The sequence below is a fragment of the Ursus americanus genome, chromosome 32 (assembly GCF_024610735.1).
Source record: "Ursus americanus isolate L20-20 chromosome 32, mUrsAme1.1.p, whole genome shotgun sequence".
NCBI lineage: Eukaryota > Metazoa > Chordata > Mammalia > Carnivora > Ursidae > Ursus > Ursus americanus.
Window position 1 is genome coordinate 10,216,072 of NC_142158.1, and position 18,270 is coordinate 10,234,341.

Below are 18,270 nucleotides of genomic sequence, written 5' to 3' on the forward strand. Positions count from 1 at the left end.
CAGAAAATGATTTCTAATCAATGAGTGCTACCACAGAGCACCGAGGAGTAATTACCTTACATGTGTTTCACTCTGAGCTGTGATTAGAAACAAGATGTGAGATCAGAGGGGCAGAAGACGAATATAGGAAGGGAAAATCTCAGATAGGAGCTGAAATGCACAGGCTGTGGGATATTTGAGACGCGTGGAGCCTTGCTCCAGGTAGTGATGCCCACGTTCATTCTTTCTCTCGGGTGACGTTTCCCTGCTACGCCGAGGATAGCAGCAGCCTGTGGAGGTAACTCAGCACATGCTGCCCTGATCTACAAAGGCTAGGCAACCAGCTGGCTCCCACTGAAGCGTGAGCTTTCGTTCCCAGGTGTTCTCCCGCGGGATTTGGGCTCCTGCACCTGCGTGTTTCCCAATGGTTAGGAGCCAGTTTTCAGCATGGCCTGCTTGGCACAGTCTCCAGCCTGGGCAATAGTGGAACCTGGGCTTTATTAGTCCAACGTGAGAGGCAGGGGCCTGGAAAAGGGAATCATACGCTCGGAATAATTCTGCCAGTGAAAGAAAAGTTTAAGAAGAGGCTAGGGTCAAGTGCGTGGTAGTATTATTGAGAAGCTGAAGACTCCTTGGTCTGTCAAGGAGAGAAGAAGTCTTTGGCCCAGAGTGTTTGCTGGGCATTTACTGAACCTATGAGAAAAAGCATCCAGACTCTTCAGAATATATGGTGAACATATAATGAAAATACCACCAAGAAGCAGGAACGTTCACTGATGACCATCCTGCCATAGGGCAACGCTCAGGTGGAGAAGGTTCTCCACATTTATCAGTAAGACAGAGGACCCCTCCACAACACATTCACCCTTGGGCCTGCTCCCTCCTCTCCTTGAGAGGTGCCCGTTGTGTGCACTGACTCCTTTTAACCCTTGTCTTCAAATAGCTGAAAGAATGTCAGCATTTCTACATATGTGATCCTTAAAAGCCTCTCAGCGTGCTTAGCATGTGATTTCCTTAAAAGCATCCCCGCTAGGTGATGCTCTCCCCAGAGAAAAGCTTGGAGGTCCAAGGTTTGATCTACCAGTTTTAAACTCATTATAAGTGGTTCATTTTATCTTATGGTGTTCCTAAGGCTTTACCCTGCATTCCTCGTCCCAGTAGATAAAATACAGTTTTTTAAATTCTTATCCTTTGCAAAAGGATTGAGAGAAGCTCGAATGAGTGGCAGGTTGACAGTAGTGTCATTCTCTGAGTATGTTTACAAATGGGAATAGCTACAAATGCAGGATGATGAAGGGCTCACCTTAGTGTAACTGAGAAAATAGACCAAGTGAATTCCCATAGGTGACCCAGATCTTACGATTTCTGAAGAAAGTGACATGTAGGCACAGAATGGGACCTTACCAAATGTCTTTGCTTTAGAAACTTCCTAGTTGACTTGGGTAAGACATCCTCTCCACTCTCAAGGATGCTTAAACTCTTCCTAGGTTATGCTGGAAACCTTTCACCCAGCAGTAACTATTAGCCACCTCTGAAACAGCGAAGGGCAGTCATCCTGCCACTGGTGTGGAATTAGGGACTGGACCAGAGTGCCTTTCCCTCCTTGCAGGCAGAAGTAAAACAGCCAGAATGTGTGTTAAGTATCTAAGGAAAAATTTGGCCAAGGCTCTGGGCCAGTGTGTCTGTTGTTATTTTAGATTTATTCAATTAGAGTCACAAGCAAAGTAAATTGAGCTGTGTGGCTGATTTGAATATTACCTTGGAAGGGAGCGTAAAGAGATTAACAGACCCTAAGGGACTAGGGAAGAAGCGTGCCAGGCTCCTCCTTCTGTCCCCACACTCAGGCCTCGTGTTGCAGACTCATTTACGAAGGACCAGAATCAAAGCAGAAGAGCAGACGTGCCTTCTGTTCAATGCCACGTAGTCCTTTTCCTGCTTTACCGTCCTCCGAAGTTTCCTCCGTGTGTATGAACCGCAGCAAACATAAAGCTGGCACTTGGGGAAGCTTTCAAGTTGAAGAAGGGGGCTTCTGAGAAAGGGGGACATTTGGTCCAGTTGAATTGTGCCTTTTGTCTTGACATTTGTGTTGTCTGGCACAGTCGGCTGCATTCAGTTGACCTGGTGCTCCAAGAAATTGGCACGTGAGAAATATTAAAATTACTTGCACAGGCCTGGCGTTTTCTGAGGCTGTAGGATAAATAAGCCATGCACTTCAACAAAGAGCCTCCCAGCTCTGCCGTCTTTAGCGCCATGTAGCCATTGGTTGTCTCACACTTCATTCAGAGAGGGAGGCGTTTTTTATATGTTTTTTACTCATGGTTTAACCAAGGTGCAGGGATAGAATGATGCCAAGGAGGCCATCCTGTTTTCAGGATCCAAGTGGTATTTTTAAATAGAAGTCTTTCATGCTTTGGCAGATTGAGGTGGTGATGAGTTTTCGAGTAGAATAGGAAGTTGGAACTGAGGACGGAGAGGGAGCAGTTGGGAAACACGGGAGAATGTTGAGGTTTTCTCGGGGTTACTTTTCATTCTTAATTATGGCTTTTTAACATTGTTCTTATTCCCATGGGCTCACTGTTTTCAGGGTATATCCAGTGCTGTGCTTAATATCAAAGCTACAAGATTGCAACGAGAATTAGATTAAGGAAGAATATATCCAAGCTGCAGTGGCTCTGCCACTAACTAGTTGTGTGACCTTGGACAAATCCTTTATCTCTGAGAACCCACTTCCCACCTGTGAGATGAGGGAGCGGGGTCACGCCATCTCTGTCCATCCCAGGGTTGCCCATCTGTGGTCCGCGTCTCGTGGCCTTGGGTTCTGGTCTGTGGCTCTTCTCTGGCGAAGAGGAAAGGTTTTCAACAGAATGCCTACATGGGTTTGAATTAGCAGTCTGTTGAAACTGTTGTGGTTTCCCTAGCCCCTTGTAGGTATTTTTATCAGAGAATACGAGGGAGGGGAGATTTAGGAGCAGGAGAACAGCCACAGTGGCCCAGATGCATCTCTGGTTTAGTTTTGTTTGCGGTGCTCCTCCCCCACAGTCACGGACGGTCTGGCTCTTCTCTGCGGCGAGCTGTTCTACCACTTCATCCCATCCCAAGCAGGGAGCTGGACTTCGGGCCTGCCTCCCTTCCCCTGCCGCCTCCTTCCCTTCCCTCCTGGTCGGCACCCACGTCTTAATCTGTCTTCATACCCTGAGCATAGTCTTTGGCACATAACAGATAATCAAAATGTATTTGTTGATGGCCGTGGTTCAAAGAGTATACCAAGAACATGAGAAGAAGTACTTAGAATAAAAACTGGAGTTTAATGTGACCAACCATGTCCTAAAAATAGAATGGAATGAACGTTACAAGGAAAGCTAGAGCATGCACACGCTTGCCAGCTTGGACTGGAATCAATGTTGGCTGGAGTTATCTAAAATGTTTTGGAGATGGATCGATCACCCCTGATTTCTATACCATCTTGGAGAATGTATAACTGGCTCTATCAAACGTACTCCAAACACTGCTTTCTTCATTCAGAGAGTTAGAGAAGCTCATCCCTTCTACTTTAAGCACCACACCTTGAAAACAAACAAAAGCAGTTTCAAAATAAAGCAGGACATCTCCTATGGAAGAGTCAGGTGGTGAGATGACTAGAATTAAAAGCAGGTAAAACACAGTCATGTGTTTTAACTTCCACAGAACAGTCAATGAATGGTACCACCACATCACCGGTAACCCAAAGAACCTTCTAGATTCTCCCTCTTCTTGCCACTCCTGCAATTGGCTTGTAAGCTAAGGGTTAACAGCACAAAATCTGAAGCCTGGCTGCCTGGGTTCGAATTACAGCTCTGCACTCACTAGCTGTCATTTCAATCATCCTGCCTCAGTTTCCTGATCTGCAAAATGGAGGTAATACTAACCCCAGCTACATTCAGAGTGTTGTGAGAACTGAATTCACGTGTGTGAAGTGCTAGGCACGCCGCCTCCTGGTCTCAGTGACAGCTCTATTTCTCACTGAAAACAAGTATACCGTTGTTTGGTTTATAAGTAGTCTGAGAGACATAGGATAATTTCAGAGAAATGCTCCTTGATAAACTCGTGGATGCTGAACCGGGGTAGATTCATTAAGTTAAAGGCCAAGCCTGACATTCTGTAGCAGCCTCTTTTGCCAGCTCACTAATGTCTGTGCCTCATTCCGACTTTGGAAACGGGACCGGCTCCCTCAGTGGCAGCCTCAGTCTCTGCTCCCCTTTGCCAACAAGAACATGAGCCGTCCCCAGATCTCTGGAGCTGTCTGTGCGCGGTTCTAGTTCCACGTGGCATCAGGCCTTCCCAGGGCAGCCTGTTCCTCTCCCTGCCTGGGCGCTACCTGTTAGGCCCTGTGTGCCTCCCTCTCCCTGCGCCCAAGGACCCACTCGCAGTCTGTTGGAGGGAGGGAGGAAAAAGGGAGGGAGGGAAGAACCAAGGGTTTTTTAGAACCAGGACTTCTGGTGAGTGGCCTTCCTTAGACCCTATTTTATAAGCTCTGGACCTCCTGACCCTCATTACTGGTGCTTGCTTTTGTAATCTTTGCCTTCTCCTGTTTTGTTTGGTTTTGTTTTGTTTTCCTGTCTGTCTTTACCCTTCAAAGAATTCAAATCCTAAAGCTAGTTGTATTTTTTTTAACTCAACTCTTTATTTGAAGTGTATCATTCAAGTCCACTACTCTTTTTAAATTTTCTTTGTAGATTTTTTTTAGTGCTATAAAAATATTATTTACTAGTATGTTTAGTGTCTGCCAGCAAACACACCCCCGTGGAGACAAGACCTTTGTATTGCTCGCGCTGTGTCCTTAGGTCCAGACAACCCCCGGTACTTAGTAGGTAGACAGCTAATTGTTGAATGAATAAATGCTATATAAGACAGCGCTGTCCTGTGTAGAATGTCTGTGGGCTAATAGCCAAGGATGGGATTTAGGAGCTCCTCATTATTGTTTTGACAGTCTTATTACAAAATGTCTTTAAAAAAATATCACCAAAGCACAGCACGCCCCAATTTGTCAGAAGGTTAATTTCTGTAACTACAGTGGTGGTTGGTAAATCTCCTTCGTGAGTCTTGCAGAACTATGGCTGATGTGAAAAGGTGTATAGTTAGCATCTGTTTATGCTGTGCATATATCTCTCATCCATGCTGTACGTATATTTTAAGGAACACTTCTTTGATGCTGTGTTTTTTTCTATTTGTGTCTTCACCATAAAAATATAAATAGATCGTTTATCTCCGGTATCCTTCAAGTAGCTTGCATCATTTCACTTTTTTAAACTTTTACATAACTGAAATTTCTATCCCCAGAATACATCTGCGTGGCTGGGAGCAACCCTAGAGACACTGAGGTGAGCTTCTAGTGAGCCCCAAGGCTTGTTGCAGGGCCCGGAGCTGTGCGCGCTGGCTGCCGGGTAATCCGTTCCCAGCAACATCATGCCGGGTACTTGCAGTGTTTGCCCCACCTGGCACCAGACCACAAACCCTTTACAGGTAGAGCTGATCTTTGCTCATTTTCTGTCCTCCACAAAGTATAACCCAACTCTTTGAACATAGTAGATATTTTAACAAATCTTCTGTGAATTTGTCATGTAAACATTTCTTCTTTTTAATTGGGATACAATTGACACGTAACATGATATTAATTTCAAGTGTACAACATAATGATTTGATATTTGTATATGTTACAAAATGATCACCACAATTAAGTCTAGTTTGCATTTGTCGGCATACAGTTACAAAGTTCTTTTTTGTGTGTGCATAAACATTTCTTGAATGTGATGATGACAAGAAAAATAAAATGTCACTTAGCATCAATATCTCACTTAAACTGATAGCTCCGTAACGTGACTCCTATGACGCTTGTCATTTTACAGAGGAGGAAATCAAGGCTTCAAGAACTTGTGTAGTTTTCCCAGAGTGCACACATGCAGTAAGTGACAGAGCTGGGCTCAAACCCAAGCCCGTGTGACTCTACAGCTTGTGCTCTGATACGCTAGTGTGCAGCATAGACTGAGTGAGGCTGGTGGGGATCCACAGCACACGTGTGTCATGTGGGGTCTAGGGTTGGTCATGAGGACAAAGCCAGGCCTGTTGGTGGAAGAATCCTAAAAAATCCCTGTCTTTGACTTTTTGGTCAAAAGACTTCAGACATTTTCCGAGAAGGGTTTTTTTTTTATTTATTTTTTTTTTTATTTCCCGGGAATATTTTGATCACTGGAAAAGGTGACAGTTGGCATTCATGTTACTGGACAAAGGACCCCTCTGTTGGAGCCATTCCCTTCCCTGTCAGGAACCCTTTCAATCTAAGGCAAGAGGGCTGAGCCAGAGCTTTGGGTAGGATTCCTGGAGCAAAAGTGAGACATTTGGAACAAGGGGTAGAATGCGGTGTGGTGGCCATAGTAGGCTGAGAGACGTCACCTGCATCTTCAAGGTCTGATGGTATTTATCTGGAACTGACTCCAAAGTGGAACACATTTGAATAGATGGCCCCTGTTGGAAGAGGTCCCGCACTCCTTTGGAGAGGAGTGTGCTCTCATGAAGAGGGCGGGACTTTAGAATCAGCCAGACCAGAGTTTCAGGTTCTGATTTCATTTCTTACTGGTTTTGTGAGTTTCAACACATTACACACCTTCTCCTGGTACTTCATGTTATCTTGCCTAAGAAGTGAGGTTACTAGACTTCTGATTAAAGATGGCAGATTGAACATAAGCGTTAATCTCATTCACCTCTCAAGATGCCATTATCGTCATGGTAAAGTTGTGTTTGTTTATTTATTGTGGCATAAATTAATTAAGGACTAAATGAAGGGGAGAGGAGACATACTTTTGGAAGCCGAGAAGCAGTTAGGGAAGTGGTTGCAACTTTAAGCAGACCCCAGAAAGCTAAAATCCAAGTCGGCAGTGGGGAAAACCAAGAAGCAACCCAACCTAAACTACAGTATTTGGGCCTTAGTCATACCAGTTCCCTCTGGAGTGGCGGGTGGGGGGTGGGCGGTAAATACAGGGTTAAAACAGGAAACAGAACTCCAGGTTTTCTCCCAGTTCTGTGTAGCATGCACTGCTACAACCCAGTAACAGACAAGCCTTCATCTTGAGAGAAGGCTAAAGATTTCTCTCTTGAGAGGATAAAGCAGAGGATCTCTAGTTTTGGGGATGTAGTGAAATTTTCATAGCTGGGTACTGAGGCCCCCACCTTCTTCATCAGCTTGCCTCCCTGAATCCTAGCCACTTGAGTTACCACCCCCATCCTTGCAGGGTGATGGGAATAGCCACTCTGGGGACCTTACCAGCCTATGAGGAAAGAGCTTAATAGACCGACAGGGATTCCCCAAGAAGCCGAGCACACAAGTTACTCTTCAGTGAACGCCTCTCCTGGTACCTCAGTTACCTTACCTAAGAAGTACAGTTAATAGACTTTTGATTAAAGGTGGCCTGTTGAACACAAGCATTAACCTTAGTTACCTGTCAAGATGCTATTACACTAACAGTATCAATTTACAATGATAGTAAAGTAAAGCCCTAGCCTTCCACAAGGCTCATGCACAAACACGGGGCTCCCAGCAGCTCTAACTGAAATACCAGCACACATCCAAGAAGCACCAGGCATTTGCAAAGTAGGACCAAAGCAAAAATAAAAACAATAAATGCAGCTTGAAAGAGCCTTAGAGTGTGGAAGAAGAAGAAAACATGAAAAAAAAAAGAACGTGCCTCTAACATCCTCAGAGAAGTAGAAGATGCTAATGCTTTTGGAACAAAAAGACTCATTTAAAAATGGAATATTCAGAGAACAAAAGGAGCTCCTAAAAATTAGAAATGTGATAGCAGAAATGTAGAAGTCAGCAGAGAGTTAGAAAACTAAAGTTGAGTCCTCCTAGAGAAAGAAAATTTTAGAGAAAACATAAGAAAATGTGCATTTCCACATTGCAAAGACTCACTAAGTACCCAGGGCAATGAACAAAATTGGAATCATACCAAGACTCTCAGGGCCTGACAGAGATGGAGACAAGAGAAGATCCTCGGAGCTGAGAGAGAGACACAATATGAATCAGGAGTTAGAATGACATCATATATTTTGGCAGTAGCTCTCGAAACCAGAAGAGCAATGCCTTCAAAAGCTTGGACAAAAATAATTTCCAACCTAGAATCTGATGGTTTTCCATACCATCCATCAAACCTCAGGGTAGAAGAACGATGCTTTCAGACTCCTAGAAGGCATTCCACCAAAATGAGAAGTAGGCCAAGACAAGGTAGGAGATGAGGCGGGAGACCCAACGTCAGAGAAAGGCAAAGGGTGTCCCCAGGATGCCAGAGAATGACCATCCCAAAGCCCCAGCTGTGCTGCAGTCTTCCAGAAGCTGACCTGTCCAGATTGGAGCAGATAGAAGGCTCCAGTAGAGACTTTAGCAGGGTATAATAATTGAATACTTCACAACAGCCATCATGATCACTTACATTTATTGCAGAGTCGGCGTGGATCGGATACGCTTCTAAGCAGACTTGTATTCACAAACCCTAAGAGGAGCCATCAGATAAATGATCATTATTATCTTCCTTATACAAATGAGGGAATTGAGGCACCCAGTTACTGGCTGAATAAGTTACTGGCTAAAGTTACATAGCCAGTAAGTGGCAAGGCTGGGATTTGAACCCAGGCAGTGCACACTCATAACCATTGTCCCATGCCTTCCACGTCCCTCACAACGGGAGAAGAGTGTGGGCATGCACATGTTTGTGCAAACAGCACTGATGAAAAGTCAACACAGTTATTAAAGCCAGGGAAGACAGAAAGTTGCACAGGAACGGAAAAGTAATCATAGTCTCTGCGTTCACACATAATAGTGTGAGCCAATGAAAGTCTCAGCATACCTTTGCTGGGATGACGGTGGGCCATATGCCTGCGCAGAATGGTGGTGTGGGAGGAACGGGGTGTGAGAGAGCTAAGTGCTTTTCTTCTGCAATGCAGAGTTAATATGTAATGCCTAAAACGAAAAAACAAATAAAATTCCAAGACGTAGCCGTGAAAGGATCTTACTTAAAGATACAGGAATAGCAAGCGAACGCACTGGAAGAGGCGAGCACAGGTTGCCACTGCGGCACCAACGGAGGGAGGATTAGGCTGGGGCCTGCAGCGTTGGGAATAAGCCCTTAGAATTATTTGGCTCTTCAACTGTGTGCAAATATAACTTTGATAAAAATGAAAACTAAATTTTAGAAAAGAATACCTGGCAGGCAGGACTGTTAAAAAAATAAATTTGTTTGATCTTCCCACAAACTCAGTAAATGTTAATTGTCCCCCCTTTTCCTTTCAAGGCGCCAAGTTCCTAGCACATGCCGAAATCAAAAGGCGGCCGTGTGGCTCTGTTGCCTGCCCACTTTCCATCGCGCAGCTACCCTCCGGCCCTTTCATTTCTCAGTCACTAACATTCAGTGAAGAAGAGAAAAGTAGGGGATTCTATTGACAGAGACTTTTGATCCGTGCTTGTTAGCATCGCCAGCCCCTGTTGGGCCCCTGGATTGAGGCGCAGCAAATGGCCAGATCTAAGGTGGAGCTAATGCGCTGAGAGAAACCTCCAGCTTGATGGGAAGGGGCATTAAAAGCATCTCACTGTGTTCTGAGCAACCAGCATCCAGCGCATTTCCTGACTGGTGGTAATGGACAAGCTTCCCTCCAGACAGTCTGTAAGGAAATGAGAGCGTCAGACATCCCTAAGGGTTCTGTTTAGGCACCTCAAAGTAGGGCAAGGGGCCAGTATCTTGAAAGACAGAGTTTGGGGTTTGTGTGTGTGAGGGAGAGAGAGACAAAAATGTATATATTTATAAAGCATGCCATATGCTATTTGTTCAATGCAATCTGCATTTTATTTTTATCTCTTCTTACTTCAAAGACCGGGAAAGCCTATTAGTAAATCTAGTCCTATGTATATGCATCTGTAGCTTTATTAATATCAAGGCTTTTATATTGACAACTTGACTTAAAAATTTTAAATTACTTAAAAATTTTAAATTGACTTAAAATTTACTTAAAAATAAAAAATTGACTTACAGATTCTTTTCAGCTCTGTCAAAACCTAGGATTTTGATTTATCACTGGGATATTGGAGAATCCTTCTTCCTATTGGAGGATCACTTCTTATTTTACCGTAGTTCTTTTATAGGGTAATTATGAGTTTGAATAAAAAGAGGATATTGATTTACTGTGATCTACTATGATCCAAGTGACCCCACCTCTCCAGAAAAAAATTGAAGAAAAGGTGCTTGACCAATTCAAGTCTACTGGTGTTTATTGAGCACCTGCTTTACGGAAGACATTGGACTGGCTGCTGCAGATACAATGATGGACAAGGTAGGCTCAAGACAGCCTTTTATAGTTTGTTTTGGAGAGGAAACTCTTAAGAACTGAGTAACGGCAGCCCAGGTCTGAGGAGAACAGCATATGAGAGGATTAAACAGGCCCTCTTTGGGGGGCTCAGAGGGCAAAGATCACATTTCAGGGACCAGGAAGAGTTCCAATGAGTTGTCTTAAAGATTTGCCGTATTGTAATTAAAACACAAACACATCCCAGCCTCCTTTCTTTCATTCACTTGCTCGGTCCACAAAAGCGAGGGCCTGCCATGTGTCGAGTGGCTCTCTGGGCACCGCGGATGCCATCAGGGAACTACACCAAGCCGCCTTCATGGAGTACGTAGCCCAGCTGGAACATCTTCCATCACGGTGGCTGCTGAGGCAAAAGTTTGAAAAGGAGAGGTTGCATCTCCTTTGCTCTGACTCCGATGTGTGTTCTATGACCATTCAGAAGTTTCGTGTGTAGGGGCGCCTGGGTAGCGTAGTCGTTAAGCGTCTGTCTTTGGCTCAGGGCGTGATCCCAGTGTTCCGGGATCGAGTCCCACATCGGGCTCCTCCGCTGGGAGCCTGCTTCTTCCTCTCCCACTCCCCCTGCTGTGTTCCCTCTCTTGCTGGCTGTCTCTCTGTCACATAAATAAATAAAATCTAAAAAAAAAAAAAAAAAAGTTTCGTGTGTAATGTGCACGTGACATTAGCCTTTGGCAGGGCTGGGCAGTTCTTGGTGGTCTCAGGCTTTGACTGACATGGGTGCTATATGTAAGTACGTTGTCAGTGGTGCCCTGGATTCTTTGGTAGCTAGCATCCCTGACATCACTAATAGAATGAGCAGTGCCCGTCAGATGGCCCTTCAGTCCTGGAATCAGAGTCGAGGTAAGGCCCTCAGGCCTTCTGGGAGAGGCAGGAGCAGGCTCACTGAGAAAAGCAGGGTGGCCCCAGCCCAGCTGGGTCATGGAAGAGGAAAGATCTTTGATGGGTCATCACAGCCTTTCCTGAACCTCCACCATGCCTGTGTGTTTCCTCTTGGCAGATCTTAGGTCAGCCCACTCTTTCCCAATCCTTCTCTTCCGTGTTAGCTATCATTTCAGGAAGATTAAATCAGAATTTTAAAATGTTTTCCTGGAGTTGCTGTTTAAAATATTTATCCTGCCAAGAAAGATGTTGCCAGACTTGGTCCATCCTTTGTGAGTAACAGTTTGGGCTGCATTAGTCGCCCCTAGGACTGGGGGAGTGCCTTCCCCTTAGGACTAATGGAAGTTTTGGTAAGGAGACTCATAAGACCACAATGCTTTTAAGACCCAAAAACCTGAAACTCGTGAGGGAGGAACCCAGCCGTTACAAAGACCGCAGAACAGATTAACGTGCTCCCCGTACTGCTCGGCACGTCCGAAGCCTCCTGCCCCTGTGCTTGAGTCCAGGCAGTGTAGCCTCCGGCACCTGTCCTTCGAATTACATGCTCTCCTCTCACTGCGTCTTTCTAGCCCAATTTGGTCTTCCTTAAACCCAATAAAGCTTGAGTTTCCACCGTATGATCTGAGAAAGCCCTCTTTCCTTACCATTTGAGTAGTACTCCTTTCAACTTGATTTTTTTTTCATTTATCTTTGTGCCCAGAATCCTGCCTTTCACGCCGTAGTAGCTCTGTGCGTTTTCTATCACTGCTGTAACAAATTGCCAGGAACTTGGTGGCGTAGGACAGGGCAGATTTATTACCTACAGCTGTGGAGGTCAAGGTGCGAAACCAGTTTCACTGGACTGAAGTCAAGACGTCAGCAGGGCTGGTTCCTTCTGGAGGCTCTGACGGGAACATCCCCTGCCTCTTCTGGCTTCCAGAGGCCGCCCTCTTTCCTTGGCTCACATCACCCTGACTTCTGCCTCTCGCATCTCATCTCTTTTTTTTTTAATAATAATATTTTTTATTATATTATGTTAGTTACCATACAGTACATCCCTAGTTTTTGATGTAAAGTTCCATGATTCATTACTTGCGTATAACACCCAGTGCACCATGCAATACATGCCCTCCTTACTACCCATCACCAGCCTATCCCATTCCCCGCCCCCCCCCCGAAGCCCTCAGTTTGTTTCCCGGAGTCCATAGTCTCTCATGGTTCATCTCCCCCTCTGTTTACCCCCCCTTTCTTCTTCCCTTTCTTCTCCTACCGATCTTCCTACTTCTTATATTCCATAAATGAGTGAAACCATATGATAATTGTCTTCCTCCAGTCCTGTCCATGTTGCAGCAAATGTTGAGAAATCATTCTTTTTGATGGCTGAGTAATATTCCATTGTATATATGGACCACATCTTCTTAATCCAGTCATCTGTTGAAGGGCATCTCGGCTTCTTGCACGATTTAGCTATTGTGGACAATGCTGCTATGAACATTGGGGTGCATATGGCCCTTCTCTTCACTACATCTGTATCTTTGGGGTAAATACCCAGTAGTGCAATTGCTGGATCATAGGGTAGCTCGCATCTCATCTCTGACTCCGACCCTCCTGCCTCCCTCTGTTAGGATTCCCTGTGATCACACTGAGCCCACCCCAACCATTCACAACTCCCCATCTCAGGATCCTCAACTTAATCACAGTTGCAGAGTCCCCTCTGCCCTGTAAGCAGACATATTCACAGGTTCCAGAGATTAGGATGCAGACATCTGTGGGGGGCCATTCTTTCGCCTACCCCTGAATTAGAGGAAATAGGCTGAGAGAATAACATGCTTGAGCAATCCACTTTGTCTTTCGTTTAATTCTTGCCCACCTGCCAGAGCAGTGACACTTTTAAAGCCTAGACCAAAGCAGCATGTTTCTCCTTGACCTTGTTCTCTGCTATAGCTGTTTTAAGCATCCATGTGGTGTTTCCCAGTGAGAATGGAAAGCCTGTGAATGGTTACCCATACTGTCATCATAGGTCATCCAGCAAGTGTCACCTGACTGGCTTTTGACAGATACTTCAGTATTCTATAGATACATTACAGGCACTAAAATATTACACATTTCACATATTATTCTGTAATATACATAATACATATAATGTGTACATATTATACATTGTATGTTTGTATATTTTACATGCATTATATGTATATATGTGTATACAGCTAGTTTGTATAACATGTATATAATAATTTTTAAAATATATATATAAATATGTAAAAACCTTGAAAATTCTTTTTGGCTGTTATCCCTAGTCCTCTTTTTGCGGGTATATATCTCGGAAAAAAAACCATAATAGGGAGTGCCCTTTATTATTGTTAGCTACCAGCCCCCCTCAACTTAGAAGACTGATTCCTGTATTTTTTTAGGGAGAAGACTTTATCTAAATGGGGGCGAAGAACTTAATTTAAGTCTTTCTGGCCGAACCCAGATGAAGGGTCACTTGGTGCAATATCATACGGTTGAGCATCCAGCTCTTGATTCCAGTCTGCTGCACTGATCAGATTGCCCAGTCACGCTTAGAAGAGGAAATGACGTGGAAGATCAGATGTGGGAAATCACTTAAATATTTGCCCTCCTGTTAGATCGCTGGCGTCCACTTAATTTGGGACACGGAGATTTTTACCAGTAAGAGGCGGGAAGGTAGCAGTAGTAACACTGGTTATGAGGGTGTGTTGTTCTAGAGTTCTCTGCCCGTGTAAATGAGGTTCCGGCTTCGAAGGGGTTTTGGTTATTAGTGCTCCGTTGGGATTTATAGGCATTTAGCTCCATGAAGCCTGCATTGCATTAATGGTTTTTAAAAGCAGACTGAAAGGGAACACGGAGTCATATTCGAAAGTTGATGTTCAGAATCGTAACTCTGTTTTCAATAAAAGCGTACATCCTATTATGGTCAGTAGTTTGTAAAGGCCCCGTATCACATTGTAGCTAAGAGCATGGCTTGGAGGCAGGCTGCCTGGGTTCAAATCTTGGCTTCACCACTCACCATGTTGCCCAAGGCAAGTTATTTAACTTCCCTGTGCCTCAATTTCCATATCTGTGAGATAGGGAATAATAAGAAATAGTGCCTTCCTGGGGGTTGCTGTAAAGACTTTAGAAATGAACATATAAAGGCACTTAGGACTGCCTGGCACAAAGTAAGCGCTCAGTAAACATTGGTGGTTATTACCAAGTTATTATTGTTATCCCTCTGCAGAGACTGGAAGCATGAATACATGTTTACAAGATTCTCATCCCCAGTAGTTACAACCAAATATAACATGTAAATGCTTCAAGGAAGTGAACACTGAGCTATGCAAATGTATCCTTCTGGGGTCTGAGACCGTCATTTAACTACATTTATCTACAGTAATTATCTCCTTGTACACTTGCTTCTTTAGGAAATGTATTGCCCAGCACTTTATTGTCATAGCTGTGGTGACATTTACATTGTGCAAACTGGAGGGAAGGTTCCAAGAATTTTCCATTAATGAGCTAAATTTTTCCAGAATGAGATAGATACATTGTTAGCAAAATATATGACTGGGATGTTTGTCAGAAATTTTTAGGGAGATGCATTTTAGGAGAAATTAAACATTTTCTTCTCCAAGATAAAACCAAGTTATTAGATAATTTTAACTGCATGTCAGATTGCTTAATCATCTTTTCCATAGATGCTGCTTGTAAAAAGAATTTTTATATACTCACATCCTATTTCAGATTTGGGTTATTTTTTATTTGCGTTACTGCCTGCTGAGCTACCATGTTACTTGGCACTGGTGTTCACCCCTGTTTTTTTTTTTTTGTTTGTTTGTTTTTTTTTATTATGTTAGTCACCATACAGTACATCCCCGGTTTCCGATGTAAGGCTCGATGATTCATTAGTTGCATATAACACCCAGTGCACCATGCAATACGTGCCCTCCTTACTACCCATCACCAGCCTATCCCATTCCCCCACCCTCTCCCCTCTGAAGCCCTCAGTTTGTTTCTCAGAGTCCATAGTCTCTCATGCTTCATTCCCCCTTCTGATTACCCCCCTTTCTTTATCCCTTTCTTCCCCTACCGATCTTCCTAGTTCTTATGTTCCATAGATGAGAGAAATCATATGATAATTGTCTTTCTCTGCTTGACTTATTTCACTTAGCATTATCTCCTCCAGTGCCGTCCACGTTGCAGCAAAGGTTGAGAACCCCTGTTTTATAATTGTTCCCTATAATGTTTTGCAATATATTGAGAGGCTTTTATGCAAATTGCCAATATTGGACTACGGTTGCTCCTTTACTGTGATCTTTGTTAGCAATACCTGTTAGGATTAGCACTATGGGAGATTTCTTATAGTCATGTGTGACTTACTGTAATTAGTCTGGTTGCTTAGTCCTTGGCTGTCCCCAGCTTTTCTCTGCTTGTTTGGGTGTTTAATTATATATTCATCAAATGTGAGACCTGAGAGAAAGATCTGGAGAGCATATTCTCCTACTATGTCATTTTACTGTGAAGATTCCTAAACCCAGAGAGACAAGACTTTTCTAGCCAAGACTAATCTGCTAGTTAGTTTGAGAGCAACGACTAGATTTTGATTCATCTGGGGATTGAGAAGAGAATCACACTTACTCTACACAAAGACCAAAAGGCCTGCCATCTCTTGAGGAAGAGGAACTAACAGTTTAGAGAGGTAACAGTCAGGTGAATAGATAATTACAGAATTGTCTTCTCATTTCCAGCCCATTGCTCATTCCCCTACACTGGAGTGCCCTGTGTCAGCGTGATGTAATTATTTGGTAGATACTGTTTTAGTCCATCTACACAGTTGTAAATTAGGCGGCTTTGTTTTTGATGCCTATCTTTACATTTATACAATTCCTTATTTTTCTATCAATGAATCCTTCATCAAAAAAATGCTAAGAGAGGCAGCTGGGTGGCTCCGTTGGTTGAGCATCCAGCTCTTGATTTCAGCTCAGGTCGTGATCTCAGGGTAGTGAGATCGAGCCCCATATCAGGCTCGGTGCTCAGCACAGAGTCTGCTTGAGATTCTCTCTCTCCATCTGCCCCTCCCCTGCACTCTTTCTCTCGCCCTCTCTCAATAAATAAATAATATGCTTAAACACACACACACACACACACACACACACACACACACACACACACCCATGAGTGCCCAAGCTACGCTGGACACCAGGGTCATTTCAGTGCTACGTACCAGAGAAAGAAAATCATGGTCCTTGGCTTCAAGTAATTTTTAGTCCAATTGAAGGAGACAGGCATATAAAGAATAACGTACAAAGATGTGTTAAAACTGTGATACAAATATGACAAGGTGCATTGAAGACTGTTTTAGTCCTGCTAAATCCTCCTAAGGCTTTCACAGATTTTCATGTGTTAGTTAATGGAATGAACTTTAAAATCCACCTTCTCAGGGGCATTTACATTTTAAAATAGGTTGGAAATCTTGCTTTCCTATCTTCTCTCCGCTCCCTCTTTCCCTTTTCTTCCTTAGGAACATGTCTAGAATGTGTCATTTCTGAAAGAGGTCTTGCTGGTAGACCTTGCTCTTGCTCCAGAATGGAGCAGCCGCCTTCCTTCTTTACCCCACTCTAGAAAGAGAAAGCCATTTACCAATCCTGCACTCACTCTGTCACCATCTGGTTACCACGTCCATTCAGTAGCCCATTCATTCATTTGTTCATTCACCTAAATGTCTACTATGTGCCAGGCACTGTAGTTACAATGGAAAGCAAAGACAGACATGGCTGATATTTGTGAAGAGCTTTGAGTCTAGACTAGATGGAGAAACCAAGTTATAAAATTACATATAAATGTGAAATGACAACTGAGAGAAGTGTTATCAACATGGTGTTTTAAGAACAGCTAAACACTGGGATTAAGGTTGAGTGTGAGGTGGGAGAGAGAACATTCAGAGCTGAGGTGCAGCACAGGCAAGGGTCTGGCAGGAAAAACCACATCATCATGGACCCAGTAAGAAGGCCAGTGTAGCTGGACAAAAAGGGAGAATGTGGTAACGAGGCTGAAAAGGTGGGTACAATCAGACCATACTGAGTTTTGTCAGCTGTGTAAAGGTGTCTCACTTTATCAAGAGCAACAAGAAGTCCCCGAAATGTTTTAAACAAAGCATGTTACATGATTTGATTTGGTTTGCAAAAAGACTTTCTGGCTGCTCTGTGGAGAATAGATTGGAAGGGGAAAGTGGAGACGCAGGACAAGAGGGGGCTATTGCCAGAGCTATACTAGAGATGATGGTAGTTGGGACCGAGAGTATGACCCAAGGAGGTGAGGGAAGTGAACAGATCCCAACATGAATACTAAAATTTCCAGAATTTGCTACTTAATTGACTATGAGGACAACGACGGGTGACGCCAAGTGTCTGACTTATGGAACTGGGTAGACAGTGTTGCCATCTGTTGATAGAATGGACATGCGCAGTCGAGATTTAGGTTTGAACACACTGACCTTGAGTTTTACCTGAGATGCTGAGGTAAACATGTTGCACAAGCAGCTTGAAATAGTCTGGGCTTGCAGGAGCCATGGGGACTAGAATATACATTTGTGGGTAGTCTTCAAATAGGATATATTTGAAACTGAGGGTATGGAGAAGATTGACTAGAAGAATGGAATGAGAAAAACAAGGGATTTGGGTGAATGCTAGAGGAACTCAGGCATTTAATGACCAGGTATATGTTAACACACGTGAAGGGGACAGGTCGAGCTGGACAAGTGAGAGAGAGCCAGGGCAGCCAAGGGATGTGTACATTTCAAGGTAATGAGGGTGGCCCATGTATCGCAACACATCAGAAGAGTAAGGAGTTTGTTAATGACTAACAGAAAGTCATTGTATTTAGGCTTACACAGGAGTCATTGGTGACCTTAGTGAAAACGAGCACTCTGGGGTGGCAGAGGCAAGGTTAAAGTGGGTTGAGGAAAAGGTGGGATGGGAGGAAATGGAGACAGTGAGTAGAGACAATTCGAGGGAAGCAGAGAGATGAAGTTGTAGTTGGAGGGGATGCGCAGGT

General features: G+C 43.9%; 1 protein-coding gene across 6 annotated transcripts in view; it reads left to right on the forward strand.

The window, feature by feature from the left end:
- The window catches only part of FARS2 (phenylalanyl-tRNA synthetase 2, mitochondrial), a 606,910-nt gene that overhangs the window by 416,491 nt on the left and 172,149 nt on the right, over nt 1-18,270 (forward strand). The window contains exon 9 of one of the 6 annotated variants that reach the window (XM_087857914.1): nt 13,632-15,046. The exons of the other annotated variants lie outside the window; for them this stretch is intronic. Within the exon in view, the coding sequence (XP_087714040.1) occupies nt 13,632-13,668 (37 nt within the window). The 3' untranslated portion in view covers nt 13,669-15,046. Of the gene's footprint in view, nt 1-13,631; nt 15,047-18,270 lie in introns of those variants that run through there. 6 annotated transcript variants of the gene reach the window in all.